This window comes from Acomys russatus, chromosome 7 (assembly GCF_903995435.1).
Source record: "Acomys russatus chromosome 7, mAcoRus1.1, whole genome shotgun sequence".
NCBI classification, from domain to species: Eukaryota; Metazoa; Chordata; class Mammalia; order Rodentia; family Muridae; genus Acomys; species Acomys russatus.
In genome coordinates, this window is record NC_067143.1 from 33,066,354 (window position 1) to 33,087,357 (window position 21,004).

The 21,004-nt window shown below is 42.7% G+C and overlaps 1 protein-coding gene across 5 annotated transcripts in view; it reads right to left on the reverse strand.

Moving 5' to 3' along the window:
- Positions 1-14,928: 14,928 nt before the first annotated feature.
- Positions 14,929-21,004, reverse strand: part of Ntrk3 (neurotrophic receptor tyrosine kinase 3) — a 379,071-nt gene continuing 372,995 nt past the window's right edge. For all 5 annotated transcript variants that reach the window (XM_051148743.1, XM_051148741.1, XM_051148747.1 and 2 more), the window contains 2 exons: positions 20,331-20,489; positions 14,929-15,283 (listed from right to left, as the gene is read on the reverse strand). In XM_051148743.1, coding sequence (XP_051004700.1) covers positions 15,098-15,283; positions 20,331-20,489 — 345 coding nt within the window. In that variant the 3' untranslated portion in view covers positions 14,929-15,097. The remainder of the gene's footprint in view (positions 15,284-20,330; positions 20,490-21,004) is intronic.

A 21,004-nucleotide genomic window follows, 5' to 3' on the forward strand; every position in this document is an offset into this window, starting at 1 on the left:
GCTGCACAACATCAGCCTAAAGATAAAGGGACATGTAATGTCCAGTAGGAAAGAAATCAGTGTATATCATTTACACGGCAATAAGTCCTTCATTTCCCTTGAAATAAGATATGTAAAGTAGCACTTAGTTTAATACAAGTTTTGTTCTGCTTTAGACCTAGCTGTAAAAAGCCACTCATGCAAAAAATTACCTCCAGTTTTAGCTGGATGTTTAAAGGACACTTCTCCTGAAACAAGACCCTTTTCACTTAAGGGAAAAACATTCCACTCAGGACAGCCAGTGCTGGCTGTGAGTAGAAAATACAAGACTTTGGTGTTTACAGGGCACTTGCCTTAAGAACCCAGAAGTAGCACTGAGCTCACCTCTAAAGAGGCAGAGCTAGATGTGCCCTTGAAATTTTTAAGATTTTTTTTTCCAGAAAAAGTACAAGAACATTGCTGGGGTTTAGCTCTGGCCTGTCCATCCTGAGGCATCAAAAGTGTCTGCTCTCCATTCATCTCAGACCACCTTTCTGCTTGCTGGAGAGTCATGTGTTCCATGAGTGATGTATGTGTAGCTCTTTTGTCTGTTTTATTGAAAATATTCTCTTATGGAGCTCTCCTATATCTCAAGGTCTTTTCTGCACATATCTTTCCTATACTATGACGATTCCTTGATTAAAATAGAAAACAAAGTTCTTCTGTTTTAACAGATTCTAAGTAGAGGATATTTTGACATGCCCACTCTGTCTTCACTGAACACCGACCAGAGAAATGCATGCTATGGTCCTCTTTGCATGGCAAATGTGAGCGTGAATGCACTCATTTAAGAAGGCAAGGAATGGAGAGAGATGTGTTCTTCCTCAGATCCATCCCAAGGTTAGACATCACAGCCCTGTTAAACTTGTTCTTCTGAGGCCTGACTCCAGCCTGATTCTCTTGCTTGCCTACACTTTAAAGGAATACTGCCTGCTCTCTCATCATTAAATTCTATGGGTTGTTGTAAGTAACAATGAGGGGGAAAGAAGCATTTGTAAGGAACAGAGAGAAGACATGGAAGGCTAGAAAGAACGATAGATTGATCAGGACGCAGATCATTCAGGGCAGCCAAAACAGAGTTTGAGTAACACCTGTGAAGAAAAGAAGAAGGAGGAGCAGCTGCTGCTATTTGACTATGATCTTGGAGAGGGCCCCAAAGGAGAATGCCAAGTCAATAGGAGAAGGCTGCCCTGCCTCTGAGTGACACCTACGCATTATTTTGTGCTATAGGAAAACTGGACGATCACAAAAGCATAGTGACAAGATGTGCTTCTGTTGCTCTCATTTCCCCAGTGTCCCTTTTGGACTGGCCTGGGGAAAGCCACGAGGAACTACTTCCAGTCTTCACCAAGATTGTTTAAGGCAAAACAGCTATTGAACAGCACTCAAGGTTAAGAACTGGATGCCAAGATTCAAAGTAGTATCTTTCCATAAGTTTCCAAAATGACAACATTGCTAGACCCTTCTTTGTCCTCAAAGCTTATAACTTCATCTCCACCACTGTGAATTACTGCCTTTGGGTGCACACCAATCAACTATGGCCTTATCTATTGTGAGCATTAGGTATAACTATTAAAAATTGATTGTCAATGAGAGTATTCCTTATAGGATATTGCAAGTCAAGGGTACCTAATAAAGAAGAAGTTCTTGTCCCAAAGCATTCCCACCACTAATGTCCCAGTGTCTTTACTATTTCTTTGCTGAGAAACCTGGATGCAATAGTCTATACTTTGTTATCAGGTCAAGAACATAGCAAAAACCGTTGTACCAGGCTTAGGGGAAAATAAAAGCTATTTCTAGATGTCAAAACATGGTTCATGAATGTAACTTTGTTAGGAGAATACTGAGAGCTTGTGAGATAACTCCAAGAAAAAAAGGTTAAAAAAAAAAAAAAAAAAAAAAAAAAAGTCTTGTAGCTGTGTTTCTCCATAACATGGGTCATTGTCAGTCCCAGGTATAACAAATAGGAGGTGGTTTGCTTCAGATTACACTTTGCAGCTTACTTTTGTTATTCAAAGATGTTTCCAAGCATGATTGTCCTTGTGACTGTATACAGCCTAAGCTTGTGTGAGCTTTGCTCATGACTTTACTTAACCCTCAGAATACCCTCAGAATACCTTCAGAACATGAACTGTCAGATGCTTCGAATAAAGTTGGTTACTGGATGAGACTTTAGTCCCTGTCATTTTTAGGCTCTGCTCTCCCAGCTTCACATCACCAACTAGATTGGTAACTCTTGGATTGTGAAAAATTAAATATATAAGGACCTAAATTTAAAAATAAAATCTTCCAAGTTAGCAGGGCATGGTTGTGCATGCCTTTAATCGCAGCACCCAAAGATACAGAAGCCAGTGAGTTTGAGGCCAGCCTGTGAGTTCAAGGCCATCCTGTCTACAAAGTAAGTCCAGAACAGCCAAGACTACACAGAGAATCCCTGTTTCAGAAAACCAAAGGTGGGGGAGGAGGGAGACATTCCAAGTTGAGGCTCAGTGGTCAGGAAGTGATGTGAAAAAAAATTCTGTCCTTCCCTGTCTGGAAATCCAATCGGAAGAGTAGACCTCAGAGAGGGAAATGATTGCTGTCCCTGGTGCTGAAAACAGAGAGCAGGGTCACAGTGGAATTTACACTTCTGGGATGAACAAAGACAAAAACTACCTATGAAACTAAATCACCTTTTCACAGATCCTGACAGTAGCTGAAATATCTCAAATTGTATTCCAAAAGTCTCTTCTTTAAATATCATTTGAGGCAAAAAATAGTTCTGAAATAACCTTAATACCTGTGAGGAAGAATTAATGCCTTGCCAAAAATTTACATGGGTAGCTTACTCTAAACTATCTAAGCTGCTTCATTATGCAGCCCTGTTGGCCAAGTTCCTGGCACAAATTAGGGATTCCATTCCTTCAGAAAAGAGGCCCACAGACAGATAAAATACTAGACTCTGCAGGTATTGGGCACTGACTGTTTTTGCACTGGTATCAATAATAAATATGGGGTGGATTTGATTTGCTATGAATGAAATATTTGGGAACTATTTCACCTTGTTCTGAAACATGGGACTTTATTTCCTCTGTAACACTAATTTTAGTGTCACATTCCAAGAAACTGAGCAGAGCTTTTACTGTGCTTGAGAGAAAGTCTAAATGTATAAACAGCAGCTTCTGACCTGTTTCACACCTCTAGAACCACATGCAAGTGAACACACATGCACACACACGAACACACACACACACAAACACACAACTCACAAAGTAAAACTCATCTCGAAAAGAGAATGAATTTCATATTTACTGGCAGAACTGCACTGATTTTTTTCTTTCACATTTAGTGAGAATTGTCTTGCCCTAACTTTCTTCCTTCTTTTTTTTTTTTTTTTTTTTTTATTTGACAAATTTCTTCTGTCAACCAACTAGGGTCCAAGAACATAAACAAGAAGACTTCAGTTGCTGTGGTACCAGTATCAGAAAAATAACATGGGCCATTTGGGGTTACCTCCAACCCCAACAGGCTCAAGAGAACCTTTGTTTTTAGACATGAACTATAATCAATCTTTGATAGCCTTAGAAAGGAAATATCCCAATGGCCCCCCAAAAGGCTAAACTTTCACAGAAGAGAATGAAAACATACATTAAAACATGCATTGCTGTTCCTGTTAGCATTTTAGCTCAAACTTTCCATATTCAGCAATTTACTTCTCCAATGATACCTCTGAGATCTTTCATTTATCAGTCCCATGTACCGGAAGCCACACTGTGAAACTACATGTTCCAAGCAAGCCTTGGTAATGCTTAGAAGAGCCTCAAGATTATAAAAAAGAATTAGGAAGCATTGCCCTGAACCAGATCGCACTCTTCAATTTCACACCACAATTTACAAGCATATCCCAATTTGGATTCTCATTTCAAACAAAGCCAGCATGCTTTCCACCTGGCAGACAACTGTAGGGGGAAAAGTCACTCAGACGGAGATCTAGAACAGGGGTGCTATTTTCCTGCCTCAGAAAAGCAAACACTGAACCCAAGGTCAAAAGAAAAAAAAAGCTGTGATCTTCTGCACTTGTGTGAAACATTTATGAGTTTCTCAGGATTCTCAGTACTCTGCTGTGTTCTGCTTTCTCTCAAGAGTGGTCAAGATCCTTTTACAGCACACAGACAACACTTTGTCAGACATATCACACCTGATGGCTACTTGGAAATTGAAGGGAAATAACATTTGAAAGATTTCACTTTCCAAGTAGTCTTCATGGCAAAGAACTTAAAATAGTGCTTGGCATCACAAGCACCTGGGGCATTTTTAGGGACTGTAAATGACTTCATTGCTGTAACCTTGGCAATCTGAGCCTCAGGAGTTATTGGCTAGGGTTTCATTTGCAGTCAGACAAGGTCCTCAGCAGGAGTCCCTCTGGAAACACCCTGTTGTGCTCTGGGCCATTGAAAATAAGGCCTGGCGTTTGGTCTTCACAGGGATGGTTTTCTTTCTCTTTTGATTATCCCCATCTTCCCTTTGTGTGGACCTCTTACAGCTCCTAGAAAGCTTCAAAATCATTATCACTTGCAACCATGCTCCGTGCAAGATCACCTTTACCACTCAGTTTAAAGAGGAAGCATCATGCAGCCTTACTTTACCTGGAATTATTCTGAAATCTACAGAACCTCTTCAAAGCAACACTGAGTGGTAAGGAAGTAAAGCAAAAGAGATGCTATTTGACTTCAAGATGTCCAGGGTTTCATGCCAGAAAATAAAACCCACTAATGACTCCTTCCAACTGAGTAAAATATATCTTTCTGCTGGTGAGAATACAAGATGTTTTCCATTATTGAATATGCAATAGTGTTTCAAAGTGAGCAAACGCTAATGACTAGTTCCAGAAACCAGACATGGGAGGGAATATGAAAAGTGTTCCTCAAACACAACACAAATCAAAAGTCTCAATACTGAGCAGCACTCATTGACCAAGGAGTGGGCTTTCCCCACCATGCGGCCTTGAGGACACCACCTTGGGGTGGACTCTGTTGCTCATGGTAAACCCCTGTGACATGCAGGAGGCCCTCAGCAGAGTTGTTATAAAGGAAAAGGCTGATCAGAAAGAAAGAAATCTCACAAGATGTCTACCTTTTATTTCCATTGTTCCCTCACTTTTCACCTGTCTTGACATTTCTTCATTGATAGCCCTTAAACAAAATAGAGCAGCAAATCTTTCCTAAGGAAATGAAGCCAGAAAAGCTTGGGAATCACAATGAAAGTATTAGTAGAAACCAAGAAATAAAAATCTTATATTGTCTAGAGTTATGAGGGAGAAATTAATATATATGAGATTTTTGCCTGTGTGTATGCCTGTGTACCACTTCCATGCAGAAAGAGGGTGTCAGATCTACTGGAGCTGGATTTACAGATGTTTGTAAGCTCCCATGTGGGTGCCAGAAACGAAACCCAGCTCATCTTGTACTTCAGCCAGTGCTCTAAATCTCAGCAATCTTTCCAGCTCCTGGAAGAAAAGGTAACTTTGTTCTTGTTTGTTTGTTTTTTAAATAAGTGATTGTGTCAGACACGATGGATTTAATTTGACTAGTATTTTGTATTTGTAAGTCCCATTCTGGGACAGTCAAAGCAACTGTTGATAGGAAATGATTTGTGGGATGAGAGGATTGGCCTCCCGGCTAGCTCTTCAGTTGGTCCGTTCTTCATCATAGTCATCATTCCACCGCATGGTTCTTAAGTGCATTTCTTAAGGTACGACCCTTTCTAGTGCCATCACAGCAAAGACCACTTCCACCAAAATTGGTGAGTCATTCTTCTAACTGGTCTGAGAGTGGGTAAACATTGACTAATACACAGAGCTCTTGGTCCATGGAGAGACATGCCCCTGCTTATAGTAGACTAGAAAATGGGAAATGTGTGCTTTGTCATTTACCAGGATAGTCAGCAGCCAGGAAACAAAAGATAAATGTTAAGGAAAATACATTTGAAGGAAGGCTTGCCCTTAATAACCAAGCCAGAAGGATCAGATGACTTCAAAAAGACAGACTGGGGCCTTATAATAGGCCTGTTGTATCAGAGTCTCAGGTGCAAAAGCACCTGATGAGGCACCGACGAGGGGCTAATCATTTGGTCCATGGAGCTGGAAAGAGACTGATGGATGGATGGGTGAGCAGCTTGTTTCTTTCTGCAGAAACCCAGACTAAATCACAACATGCTCAGGCTAAGGGGAGGAACCACCCAGACTTTCCTCCCCATTTTAGGGCTTAGAGCCTAACCTATAATGGTAGGGAGCTGGGCCTTTTGGAGTGGGGTGTCTCCAAAAGCGCTCTCAGGGATACCTACTATGGTTTACTCTCCTGGTTACTAATCTGAGCAATGGATTAGAACAGAGTGGCTTTCCCAGTCTACACAGTTTGAGAAGGAGCACAAGCTGCAACTTGTTTGCCCACTTTCAGTTAAGTGCTGATGACTTACTTAGTTACCCAGCCAAGTGCCCTAGATGCCAGCCTCCTAGCTTCTAGGCCAGCTCTCTTTTTGTGTCTCAAGGACTTCATGTCACAGTTCAATTAGAATGCTTGAGTTTTATATCCAATGGTTGGGCCAATAATCTGCTTAAACTAGTTCATATCTATTTTCATAAATGACGTTGATGATGAATCTGATGCCCCTTTCCCCAGAAAGTTAATTACAAGAAAAAGAGAATCAAGTCTCAGTCTGGTTTTGTATTTTGAAAAAAGATAGGGAAGAGTCCTATATTTACGTATAAAATTTTTGAGAAACTTGGGTGGTTTTTTTTCTCCATCAAAGGACCCTCAACTTTGTAAATAACTCATAGTGCAGAAATTTATAGGCTTTGTGCTGCTAATACAAATAATGATAAGCCACAGTGAGGGAACGACATGTGTGGTGCATTCATTTGCACACACATGCTGAGATCAATGAAAGCAACAGAAATGGGGCACTGTGGTCTATATGCAATAGAATTATCTAGGCATTTGCATGCATGTGCTTGCTTATATGTGGAAGTGAATAAATATCATAAATAACAAAAGGATGAATATGATTTGTTCTATATCAGCATGAGAATCTAGAAGGAAACACAGCTCTGATAATTGCTTTTAAATAAAGTCATCAAGATTGCCTCCGTGTAACTGCTGTATTACTCAGCCCAGAAATCTATTTTCTAAGTCAATAAACACAATGTCCTTGGCTAAAAACTTTCAATTCCCCTAAAGAAATACCTAAAAGTATACAAAGAGATTCCCACTACTTATATTAAATAAGCAAAGACAGGGGAAAAAATAACCTTAAAGAGAATCAGACTCAAAAACTCTGCAGAGAAATTTGTTCTTTGGACTTGAGCAGGGCATTCTAAAATCCGGAAGCATGTTGTAAGAAATGCCTGGGATTACGTTGAGTAGCTTTTATACGTCTGGATGTGGCTAGGGCCAAGCTGAAGGTTTCTTTTCAGAACTTCTGATGCATGAGATGCACATGTGTACTTTTTTTTTTTTTTTTTTTTTTATGCTTGCCATCTTATCTGAGAGGTTTCATCTGCCCAGGAGATCTTAGCGTGGCAACACTTCCTACAAAGAAAGCCAATAAACTAGTGCTTAGAGCAGTGGTTCTCAACCTGTGGGCTGCAACCCCCTTGGGGATCGAATGACCTATTTTACAGGGGCCACCTAAGAACATCCTGTATATCAGATATCCGCATTACGATTCATAACAGTTGCAAAACAATACAGTTATGAAGTGGCAACGAAAATAATTTTATGCTTGGGAGTCACCACAACATAAGGAACCATATTAAAGGGTCACAGCATCGGGAAGGTTGAGAACCACCAGTTTAGAAAAGGGCTGTATCCTTTATCCCAGCCAGGAGATTAGAAGTCAGAGCTGCTGTCCTTGAAAGGCCTACAGCTGTGTAAGGACGAGCCCTTCCAGCCCTCAGACTCCACCCACCTCATCTGCATTCGCGACCTTGCTGTATCTGCTGTATTCCTGGAACCCTGGAAGACTGGAGGCATACAGACGGAGTGATTCTGAGCTCTTGGCTCGTCTGCCGACCGTTTCACTTTGAGAGCTGCTGTAGAACTGTTTATCATCACTGGGATGGCTTTCATGTCCTCTCAGGGGAAAACCAACACAGAGACAAACACTGTCACTCTGACCAAGCAGCAAACTTGGCTCAAGACTCTATCATGCTCACAGAAAGGTCAAAGCTCCCTCTCTTGGGGTCAGACCCCAGCCATAGTGCCTTTGTTCCCATAGGCTAAAAGTTCATGGCCTGTGAGATCAGTAGGTGGAGACGGGAGAAGGGGTTGCTGTGGGTGGGCCACCAAGGGCTTCAGATGGGATTTACAGGGACATGCCACATGCATCTCAATGAGCTGTGCAGTCAAATTCACTGCACAGAGGTTAATCTAGATGTCAACATTGTCTGACAGCACTGAAATTACTCCAGGGCAGGGCTCCTTCAGAAGTCTTAATATAACAGTCAATTCCATCCTGCCTGCAGGAAATGAAAGTTTTCTGCTTTGTGTGCCGAATCGTTCAGCGCCAATTTTCTCACTGTTTGAAGTCCAAACTGTTTGTGGTGCTGGGATTCACCTTGTATTAAGACTTTCACAGACTTTAAGAAGCCAGATGCTCTGTCCCATGGAAGCCAGAGAACGTGAACTAAAAGAAAAAGGGAAATGAGAAAGCAGAGGGAAGGAAATCATTGCTGAAATGTACTCCTCTCCTGTGGGTAGGAGAAGTCACAATCCCTGGACCAGGGTTACTCTTACACTCTAGAAGCAGCTTCAAGGGCAGCAGGTAAGTATCAGGCAGCTTTTGAATAGAGCCAGAAGAGGAGCTAATTCCCATCGGGAGAAATTGAGTAGGCCCTGCTACTTCAGAGTATATAAACTGACTTTCTTTTTAAAGTATCACCCCCCCCCATGAATGCTTCATAACTGAAATAATAAATACCAGACTTGGATGTGAGCTTGCGATTTTTTTCCCCACTCATCTGAGGGGATCCTGAATCCAAAGGGATGCTAGACTACACAGTGCGTAGCTGGGCTCTCACACTCCTTTATTCTTGCAGAAGCGAAGGCTAGACTCCTGGCTGCTTAAAATGAGAAGCGACTGGATCATCTCAGAGATGCTGAGTGAAAGCAATACCTAAATGCCTAGAGCTTCTCAGAAGGGGGAGGGGCGGAGTGGGTTCCTTGTCTTCCTCGTGTTATCTCAATCTGCCTTCTATTAGGAGCGTCTACTTTATGGGCTAAATCTCTTGAGAGCTCTGAGCTTAGACCTTGGGGCTCCAATATATTCCTGGATAGTTAGGCGGAAAAGAATAGTAAATAGAATTTACTCTCTTACCTCTGTATGAAAAAAGAAAACTTTGCTTGCTGGTTTAAGGCATCATTCTTATAGCAAGTGTCAAATCAAGCCTTCCTGTAAAGCTGGAACCTAGCTGTCCACAGAAAGGGCGATACAAACTTTCTGACTTTTGAGAGGAATTAGAAGCACCCACACATTTGAAAATGTCGTAATGAAGCTGATGATTATATACAATTTAATATTGCAAATAAGAAAGGAAACAACCACAACAAAAAAAAAAAAGGTATTCCATGTTCTCTCAGGTAGAGCCTACATCTCCACAGATGTCACAGAAAGGTGCCTCTGTTGCTACACGAGAAACTTGTTGAACATACACACACACACACACAAAAAATGTGTCTGGAGAGAATGTACCAGACAAACAGAAACCCTGCCAGAGGCCAAGGTGCCCAAGTGCAGAACAAAATTCCTAATACCCAATGCATTGACACAAACAGCCATCAGTGCCACACCCTCACCAGTGCCTATCAGAGGAAAAAAAATCTATTATTATCCTCTCAGATTCCCTTTGTCCTGGCCATTCTGGGAGAGGTTTCCTTTGCTGTGCTGGTATCATCAATACCAAATCCCAAACAAAATGTAAGTGGGAAGGATTTCTTTGTGGTGAGCAACCAGAAAACCAGGAAGGGTGATCTTGACTGTGTGGTGAGTTCTCAAATACCAGCAAGGATGATGTTGAGTCTCTCAGATGTTATTTTCAATATAATGTAATGTAGGGAATAGCAGAGGATCAAACTATATGAGACAACCAGTTTCCCTTTGGGACCTTTCTGAATATCTCTGAGGCCAGTCCACCTCTACAATCCTCATCCAGGAAAGACAAGGTACAAAGAGATTCCCAAACTGCAACTGACTTGCTGATTTCAGGGAGCTGTCTCTGGAACTATGACCATCACATGGATAGAGAGGGTACGTGATGCGCATATGTCTAGAACTGAAAAGGAATGTTTTCCTAGTGAATCAAGCAATCCTCAAACAGTTTTTGAAGTCCAAACTGGTGTTTTAATAATGATGTTCAAATTTGGAGTTACTTTTCCACTTGATACAATTTATTGTTACCAAATAAGGTGAATCTTGGAAAATAAGTCATAGTGAGTGATTACAGGGTCTGAGCTCAAGGTGATTCTTTTTTCTCTAAAGTAAACTCCTTGTGTATTTTAGTAAGCCAGTACCCAACCAAAGCAGACGCTAGACACTTTAGAGATGCTTGGCAGTGGCTCACTGAACTGCTGAAATGTTGATTCATTGACTGATCATCCACAAATATTCTATGCTCCCCACTAAGCAAAGAATTGCAAAGATCAAAGTCTCAGGTAAATGTAAAGATTATTCTGTTGCTGTTTGGTTCAGAAAAGAGAAGGAAGTATGCCTGCTAGTCTGTTCTTGGATGTTAAAGGATTTGGGGAAAGCAAGTACATATACAAAACCTCTTGGTTTCTGACCCAAAGTTCAGATTACTACTTGCCTTGCATGGGAGGTGGGTGGGACTATCTCTATATCCCCAGAGTCGTTTCTGCCAGTGTGGGCATGTGAAGTGGGGAAGGTGGCTAGAAGAGGAGAGCAGTTTCTCTTAAAGAACGCAAATATCAATTTCCTGACTTGTGTGTCTGGATCCTGTAGCAGTGTCCTTCAAACATACCAGGCACTAAACAGTCTTTATTTTCATTTTATGATTAGTTTTGGTCAACAGTAACTTTTCTTCCTTTCTCTCCTTCCCTTTCATTTTATCTTTCATTTCTAGCGTACAAGCTTAGAATAAAGAAGTAGATGGGGCTCATAATAGCCTTGCGAACTGAAACTGACTTTAAGGAACCACCTATTTGAACTTCATATATCTCAGGAGGGAAGACTGAGAGTCTAAAAGATGCCAATTTACCCAAAACCACATGAGTAGCCAAGCACAGAGGCAGGGCTCACACTGGTCTTTCTGCTGTATGCAGTATTGTTGCAGCACGGTTGCCTCACTCTTACTTTCATATTGAAGATCTTCTGTGGGCATTGGATTCTGTAGTACTTAGCACCAGAAGTACTTGTATTAGTGTGTTCCTCAAGGTAAGTGCCACCAGAGGTGAACAACACTGTTCAGTTCAAGCCCAGAAAAATGGAGGATCTTCACCTCCAGTGAAAAGCTTTCACCGGGAATAACGTGCACGTGATCTGCTGAGTGGAGAAAGCCCAAAGTTCTTTGTCTGTTGACTAGGGAAGGCTTAGTGAGCCCATCAACCACTCCCAGGTCAGAGGCATAACCACAAAGGAGCATCAATTTCATGTCCAAATCAAATAACTAAGAAGACCCTTGTCCATGACAGCCTGCTCTACTACAGTCAACATCCAAGTCACTCTTTGTCAGTCCAGGAGTGACCCAGGTGACAGTAACAGGTAACAGATTAAGCGTGGGCTCCCTGGAACATTCACAAACATGTATAGTAGAGCTGACTTCAAGCTAAGTACTAAATGAATCTGGCACGCTCTTTGAAGGTGTAGATGTGCTTATGTAGGAAGCAGGGTGGAACAATTGGCAGTGGCTACATGGGATGATGGGATCTCATTTCTGGATTCATTGGACCACATTAGATCTTTAAAAAATAAATAAATAAATAAGTAAATAAATAAACCACCAATAATAATTTTCTGCTATAGGGGAAAGCTGGGGTAGGGAATGAGACAAAATGCTCCTATACCCTGGCCTAAAGCAACCTCAGACCCTTTAGACTCTTTACATGTGTGACACAAGGTGAAGAAGAAGACCAGAGTGACTTACTGGCACCAACCCTAACCCAGGTACAGTATGTCCTCAGAGACAACCTCCTCTGTCCACACAAGGCTCAAGGAGGATTTTCTAGGTATTCCAGAGTGATGCTGAGAAAAAAAGTGACACAGTGATTCAGTGCTGTTAGAAGCTAAGAACTCCAAGCTAGGATGAGGTCATGACAAGGGCACCCCTTACTGTGCACATAAGGGAAATGTGACACAGTGAAGTGGGGCATAAGGAGGAGGGCACCCTGCACACCCCAGAACACTAGAATACATGTAACTGCCCAACGCTTGCTCTGTATTTCCTTACTTGCTGAAGTACCTCCAACCCTTTCTCCACCTTCTAAAGTTCGCATGTAAAACACACTCTCCACAGAGAAGATGCCCCGTTGTGCACCCCTCCTCACTCCATTGTCCTCTGTCTCCTACTGTTATACGGGCAGCTGATAATGGAGGACACAGAGAGGAGGTGACCCAAGTGCCGATCTGGAAGCCCACAGAACTGACAAAGGACACAGGAGCAAGTTCAGTCTTGTCATTTCTCCTAACTGTCCCAGCAAGTCTCTAAACCCTTTCGGTTCTCCATTTTTTCCAGACCATTAGTAAACAAAAAGCCTTAAGTGATGTGTTTGGGGAAGGGTAGATCTCAGAACACCGTTTCTAACTAGAAAACAGTTTTCCCTCAGGCCCCTGTAGCTATTCCCTGCCTGAGTCTCTCCCCCTTAGTTATCCAGATTAAATCCTGAAAGGAAATTTCCACCCATCATTCATATCCCCAGCGGAGACCAAAAGCCTCAGATGGGCCAATTCAATGAGTAGTAAAAGAAGTAATTGCCACAGGAAAGAGAGGGTTCTTTTGAAAGGATCAGTCCAAAGAGCTTTCCCCTAATGTCCTCAGGGACCAGGTACCTAGCATAGTAAGATGTTTCACACTGAATTCCCAGTCAACCCAGCCCTCTCCCCAGTCCAGCTGAGCAGCCTTGCTGAGCTCTGAAGCCCAACCATGACTACAATCTGAGCACAGCTCTTTTCTATTTGAATAAAAATATTTGTTGGTCTTTTTTTAAAAAAAAAGAGGAAAACTACAAACACATAATCCAGTCTTAAATCCACCACAGAGTTGCTCATATGTCAGCTGCCTTTGCTGGCCAGGGTCTCCAGGCTATAGACAGATCCTTCAGCTGGGAAGGAAAAGGGTAGTCAGCGGCTCCTGGGAGCTTCTGGTAGGAAAATGTCAGTCTGTTAGGTAGCTCTGTGCTTGGGATGAGGTGGGGAGTTGTGTACCCTAGGAAGAGCACATCCCCTCCTTCCCAGCAAGATGGCTCTGTGCAGCCAGGCTCTTGCCTCCCTGGGGCGTTTCATTGTCGAACTGGAGAGCAGTCCTGAGAGCTTCTCTTTTGCAGTCCTGGGCAGCACAGTTGGGAAGGCAGTGAGTCCCCTGGTGCTGGGGCTGAGGGGACTGGCCCCAGCTCAGATGCTTCATTCTCTCTCCGGGTTGGAGCTTGGTCCTCATTAAGATGCCAAGTCTGCGGCACTGGCCACTCACTGGATGTCTTCCAGAGAAGCTTCAGCCCCTCCTCCACACCCAGGCCACAAAGCGATTTCTCAGTCCCTGCCTTTTCACAACAGCTCAAAGGCAGATGCATCAATCCTTCTGAGGGCTGAAAACGTGAGGAGAATGCCAAGGGCCCAGCACAGGTGCCAAGTAGATTCTTCTCTGCTGGCTTTCGCCAATGCCAGTGTCTAGCTCCCTGAAACACGCATGCCTCGGGCTCTCACCTGGATTTCTTCCCTGGCAGTGGGGTTCACCCCTGACTTGATAGAACCTCAGGATATGGGGGGAGGGAGCCAGATAGGAAATAAGACCCAAGGGGATGCCAAATTGTGACCCACAAGCAACTGTCTCTCACCACCAAAGCCCAAAAGCCTGCCGTGTCCACATTAGCCGCTGATACCAGATAATGTGGGTTCTAAACCTCCAAGCTCCCCAAGGGCCTGAAAATGAAAGGACAGGCCAAGAGTCTTTTTTCCCAGTGATGGAAAGAGGAGTGACAGTGCCTTGAGAGGATTCAGACTGCAGCTGCTCTTACTTCCTTGGTTCTTTCAATCTCCCCAAGTCCAGTTCTTCGAGTTCAGAGGATCAAATCTCTTCAAGCTTTATAAGGAATTTGAGCAGGATTTACATCCTGAAGGGTGAGATTCCTCTCTCAGGAGTCCCCCCTGCCCTTCCTTGTTCAGGTGGTTACCCCGACCATGGATGGCTTTGTGTGGTCTGGTGTTGGAATTTGTTCAGTATTTACCCGTAGGTGTCATCATTGATTTCCAAAAGCATCAAGACTAGTCTACTTTGTAGAACAGACAAATTAGAAAATTGTCCCAAAGAGGAGGAAAAAGGGAAGAGAGTGAGGCAAAGGTCAAGGCAGACCAGAGATGGTTCCGAAGGGCCTGGATTTCCAGAATTGTTTCCTTGCCAAGCACCGTCAATGGGTCACACATGCGCACTGATGATTGTGCGCCACCCTGCCTCCTCCCAGCCTCTCTCTCCGCAGGGTCAAGACGAAGAGCTCCGAAATCCAGAGCTGAAGAAGTGTGGGCCACAGCTTAAGTCAAGGGAATTTCCATTGTGTTAATAATAATACTTAATTTTTTTCTCAGTTGTTGTCTTACGGTTTTTCTGTATCAGCAACTTCTCTGTGTGTTAGAGAAGGTAACTCTGTAGATATAGATAGATAGATAGTTATATATATAAATATATATGTCAAATTGCCTTACAGGGTTTCTTCCTTTTGTTTTTTTTTAAATTCAGTGTTGTATGTATAGCAGGCACTTGAGTTTATATGAAGATGTTCGTTTCAGTCAAAGATGGAAGAAAGGAGTTGAGATGAGGAAAAAGAGAATAATGAGGCAGGGAGAGAGGAGGCAACAGAGTATAAATGCTTGGCCGCCAGTCACACTAGCCGAGAATGTCCAGGTAGATTGGGGTGGCCTTCCCCAAAGCATGGAGGATTTTGTAGATCTCCTTAATATTCAGCCGCTGCTGTGGTTCCCTCTGCCAGCACCCCAGCATGACATCATATACCTCTTTTGGGCAGACTCGGGGTCTCTCCAAGACACGGCCTTGGGTGATGCACTCAATGACCTGAAAGGGCAAGGATAAAGAAGTTACACCTAGAAGTTTATTCAAAGCCTATGTTTGGTCCTGGGACTTGTGCCCAGCAGAAGGCATCAATGTGACTCAACAGAGAGCTGACATCTGGGGTGAAGGCAGCCTTGGTTTTCTTCTCCGCCTATGCAGAGGTTGCAGGGTCAATGAGCAGTGCAGGTAGATCTGATGCTGTTTCTGCTGTCCCTGCTGCGCCAGGGCACACGGACCCTGACTCCACCCAGGTACCCTTCCCTTTTACTTTAAAGTTCTGTAGTCCTGGTCATCAGCTGGAAGGTCTGAGTTACATTCCTCTCACTTGTTGTAAAGATTGGGCCCTGACCACCATTCCTCTACCTTTTAGCATCTGTGATACTGAAAACCCTTTATAGATATCTGCCCATTTCCTCCCTGCATACCTATGTCCTCTTAATTCCTATTTAATTTTATTTAATTGTGAGTGTACATGCATGTGTTTTGCATGCCTACATGTGTTTACATGTTCACACATGCTTGCATGTGTTTGTATGGGTTTACATGTGGTAGGGTAGGAGTCTGTATGTTTATACATGGGTGTAGAAGCCCACAGTTAAAGTTGTATATCCGCCCTTCTTGAATGCCACTGTCTTGATTGAGGCAGGGTCTCTCCTTAAACACAGAACTCACCAATTCCAGCTACTCCTCTAGCCAACTGTCCCTGCCTTCCCAGTGCTCATAAGCTAGGCAGCTGCCATACGTGCTTGGCTGTGTATATGGGCTCTGTGGGTCTCAACTCCAGTCACCACGCTCTTATAACAAGTGCTTTGTCCACTAATCTATCTCTCAACCACTGGTTCCCATTTATAACAAGTTCTTCTCTCGTCACAGCCTCTGTGCACAAAACCCTACTTGCCTCTAAGTATAGGATTTTTTTTCTAAGCAAAGTCAACTCTACCCTCTACCTGTCTTACTTATTTTTTAACATTTTTGTACTTTTATGAATTTAAATATTCTTACATTATTTTTGAGACTACACTATAATTACATTTCTCCCTTCTCCTTTCCTCCTTCTCAAATGCCCTTATACCTCTCCCCAATTTCATTCAAATGTATAGTTTCTTCTTTCATTGTTATATATTCATATACATTCCTGAATATAACCTGTTCAGTTCATATAACATTACTCAAATATTTTCAGGCTGACCATTTGGCAAGCAATTGGTGTTATTCCCTGAGGAAGACCACCTTTCCTGCTCCCAGTTTTCTTCGGTTTCTCATAGTTCTTGGTGAGCTCCTGGGTTCACCACTGCCTGGGTGGACAGCCAGTGCAAGTCAGTTAGCCTCAGGGAATCACATCACCCTTGTCTGGAATCAGGAGTAGCAGAAGGACCAGATGCAACAATAAAAAATTACACTGTTCTGAAAGGATGGCTGCAAGGTGTAAGGGGCCCGTGTATGTTCTTTGCAGTTCGATTTCAATTCCTCAAAGACATTTACTTTGAAATGCTGGCAACTGAACCCAGGACCTCCAGAGTAGGCAATTTTGTGCTTATCTATACCCTTGGTCCAGATACGTTTTACAACAATTATTTACTTTCTCATTAGTGTATATCCGTTCTATACAATATTGGATTATATAAGGACATTTTTATTCAAGTATACCCTTTCCCCCCACGTTTTATTTAATTTTGACACAAGAGTTTATTTTTCTAATTAGCAAATGCAGTATTAAGCTCCATTCTAGCATTTTGGTCTTATTCTTTTTCTCCCATTTTCTGCCCTTCCCGGGATATCATTTTCTTCCCTTCCACCACCTCCACACCATCCTTTCTGCTTTCCTGTCTCAAGTGTCCTGCTGTCCCTCCTCCAGGTTTCTCCAATACTTGTCTCTTCCCAACACCCCCTTTCTAGTTTCATAACTGAATCCCACACTCACTCTTATGTGTACACATACCTGCAAGCACTGTAAGCTAGGCTGAAAACAAGTACGGAGGCTTCTCAAAAAGTAAGGAATGGTGCTACCTTATGACCCGGTGGCACTGGCAAGCGCCGGTGTACACCTAAAGGACTTACATCTTACCATGGAGATGCTTGCACATCCATAGTTATAGCTGTAACACTCACAACAGCAAGGAAAGAAACTCGGTTTTCAAAAATATTTTTTGTTTAAAGAAAAATTGAGAAAACTATATACGGCTCCCATCATGACCTGCCATTCCCCTGCTATTAGCATATTACACACTACATTTGGTCAATATATCATTAGCCAAATGCCATAGTTTACGCACATTTCCTTAGTTTTTAGCCTCTTGTCCTTTTGCTGTTCCAAGATCCTATCCAGGACACTACATTGTGTCAACTCATAATGTACGCTTGGGCTCTTCTGGGATGCCAAACATTTCGTTACTGAAATTGAAATATGTGCCTTTTTCAAAAACATCATTTGACTTTTAGGTTTATTTCAACTTCTAACTTTATCTCTGTGTGACTCAAACAGGTTACTTAAACTTGGGTTTCCACATGAAGATTGTTTGTGAATAATTCTAATACTGATACTAATACTAATGTTAATGCTAATACTAATACTACTAATACTAATACTAAAGAGAATTCTGTAGTCTTATATCTGAGCAAATGTTTCCCTTCTCTTCCCCATTAGCACATATTTTATGGGGTGAGAATCCCCTCTCTCCATCTCTTCTGCTCTTTCTCCTTTTCTCCTCCACCCTCTCTATCTCAATATCCTGCAGAACAGTACCTTCTCCAGGGGGGTCTCACATCACTTTGACCTGGAGTGACCTTCACTGTGCCAGCCCCTTCCATTCACACTCACCATGGAGTCTGCAATGGCTCACTGGATAATTTCTTTGCCAACCTGGTAAGTCTCCAGGTACTTGCGTTTACCATCTGGTATCATCTCTCTCTCCGTTTTGGTCTCTATTCCTTCCACCTTCAGGCAGAAGCATGGATGCAGTTCAAACTGCAGTAGCTGCTGCTTAAGCTTAGATTAAAGGCACCCAGGGTCATCGTCTCTATAGCAGAACCGTCCAGATTGCAAATGTCCACTGCTAAGGCCATGGTCAGTACTGCCAGTACCTAGCTGCTGCTGTGGGTAGAGCAAGGGTTATGGTTGACGGAAAAAAGCTTACCTTCAAGGGTAGGGTCTTATTACAGCACCTTAGAAGAAGCCACAAGCACCCCCATTATCTTCTCTCACCAGCTTAGGCATCCATGACAAGATTCCTAGGTCCTCTGCATAAATGGTATGACTGAGTAACTTGGTGTTCTTATGAGATTCCTAACAGTGGGAGTGCTGGCTGTCTCTGACTCTTTTTGCCTGACCGTTTCTTCTACTAGATTGCGTCATGCAGCCTTCATGAGACAGTATGTGCCTGGTTGTATTATAGCTTGTTTTGCTATGTTTGGTTGATGTCCCTGGGAGGCTTGCATTTTTTTCTGAGGGGAGGCAAGTGGACAGAGGAGGTGTGGTAGAGCATTTCGGGGGGCGGGGGGAAGAGGGGAAACTGCATAATATGTGAGAAAAAAAACAAAACAACAGATTCTACTAAGACCAACAACACACCCATCCAGAGGTTCCTCTTTCTTTGGCTATCAAATACCATGGAGGTTGTGCACAGATGCATCTGTGTGCTTGCATACATATAAGTCCTCATGCATGCACTCTTTCCTTATTCTACAAATCCCCTAAAATGCTTTCTCCACATTGGGAAATGAGTTCAGGTCCCATTGAGTACCTGCATAGTAAGACATCACTATGTAAAGAAATGCCTTGTTTTGTTTTGAGGCAGGGTCTCATGAGATCTAGGCTGTCCTCAAACCTGCCTGTAGCAAAAAATTACCTTGGACCCCTGATCCTATTACTGCTCTCTCTTGTGTGTAGGGAGTAGAGGCGAGTGTCACCATGCCTGATTTATGTGGCTTCAGGAGATCAAGCTCAGAGCTCAATGAATACTAGGCAAGTAGTCTACAAAATGGGCCACATCCTCAGCCTTAAATTTTGGACTTGGAAAGTTGCTTCAGTAGTCAGGACATAGAAGACTGGGAATGAACTTAGTCTCTAGGTGAAAGATACTTTCTTGAGTATTAAAATGAGATTTCAAAACAAAGAGACCTTACTGTTCATAATTTCCAAGAAAACAGAAGAATACAAAAAGAGCTGGCATTTTCTGTAAGTCAGCTGCTGCAGGATCCCCACCCATTATTATCTGCAGACTGTGCTGAAACCCTGGAACAGCATGGCTCTGTTCTGCACATACATGGGATGTATCTCAGTAAATAGAAAATTCCTGAAACCACAACCCATGCCATCTCCTTGTCTGCTTCTCTAAGACATCCAGTCACTTCTAAGATGCCAAAAACAAAAAACAAAACAACCCCCCCCAAAAAACTTTCCTCTGTCCCAAAACACAGAGGTGTTTTTGTGAAAAGTACTAAGTTACTGTACCAAAGATGCTTTGAAAGGTGCCTACTGGTAAAGGTTCCTTAACTGTTCTACTATCTCAATGCTTTATAAATTAAAATTGTCAAAAGAAAGTAAGTATCTGTTATTGTGCTGTAGTTGATTTATCTTATTCTTGGGCCCCTAAACGTAACTTTGTTAATCAAGTGCATTGGCATATTCAGTTAATCCGGGTCTATGTTTCCCAGTGCCTGGGGTAGCTCAAGCCTTTGAAGACCTCCTTTTGTAGACATCCTAAGCAGTCGGTGTTTCCACAAGATGGCACAATTGAAAAGCTCACAGTGTTCTCTGTTTTATTTTCCTCTCTCGTGTTTTTTTTTTGTGTGTGTGTGTGTGTGTGTGTGCAGAAAAAACAGAACCCTGACTCCTGTCTCGGTTTAGACACTTGATTTCATAGCCTTTTTGACATTTATATCAAATTTTCTGTAGTTGAAATTTTTCCTCCACTAAGAAGCTGTTTCCTCCTGATGGTGCCTGCTACCTTGATGGCCCATCTATTTATGTACTATATGCAAACCCTGTTCTGGCATATCTGTCATCATTGGCCTTTTCCCCAAAACAGGTCCTGACCGGTCGCTTTGTTACCTCTGTGTTGGAGAGCTGGAACCATGGTTGTTTCCCATAGGTAAAGATCTCCCAAAGGATAACCCCAAAGCTCCACACATCGCTCTCTGTGGTGAACTTCCGGTACATGATGCTTTCAGGGGGCATCCAGCGGATGGGGAGCATGGTGTGTCCTCCCACCTAAAAAGGGCAAAGACAGAGGCACCAGATAGAGTTACCAGATGGCCATAACCAACCAGAAGTCTATACCCTCTTATATAAATGTACCCTCCATGCATTGACTCTAGGCAACCTGAACTCATAGGTGAATGAGGATGCTGACATCAGTGAACATCAGAATGAGAGCAGCTATAGAGCAGACCTGAAGGAAGAAGGCTGACTTTTAACACAGAGGGTGAAAACTACAAAGTAATCTGAGACGAGAGAGAAAGTTTAAGAATCTGGTGCTAGAATAAAATCTTAAAATTTTCCTTATAAAGAACTCTCCAGAAGGAGGCAAGGAGAATCATGACATGGGCCTCCAAGCATTAGAGTGGTCACAATGTCGAGTTAGACCTCTTGACAAAGGGGATCAAGGTTCAAATATATGCTACAAACACCTAGTCTTGTAAACTATTACTTTCAGTTCCCAGTTAAATCTTTCATCACAACCTGGCACCCATGCCTCATGTGAAGAGGACAGAGATTTCCCAAAG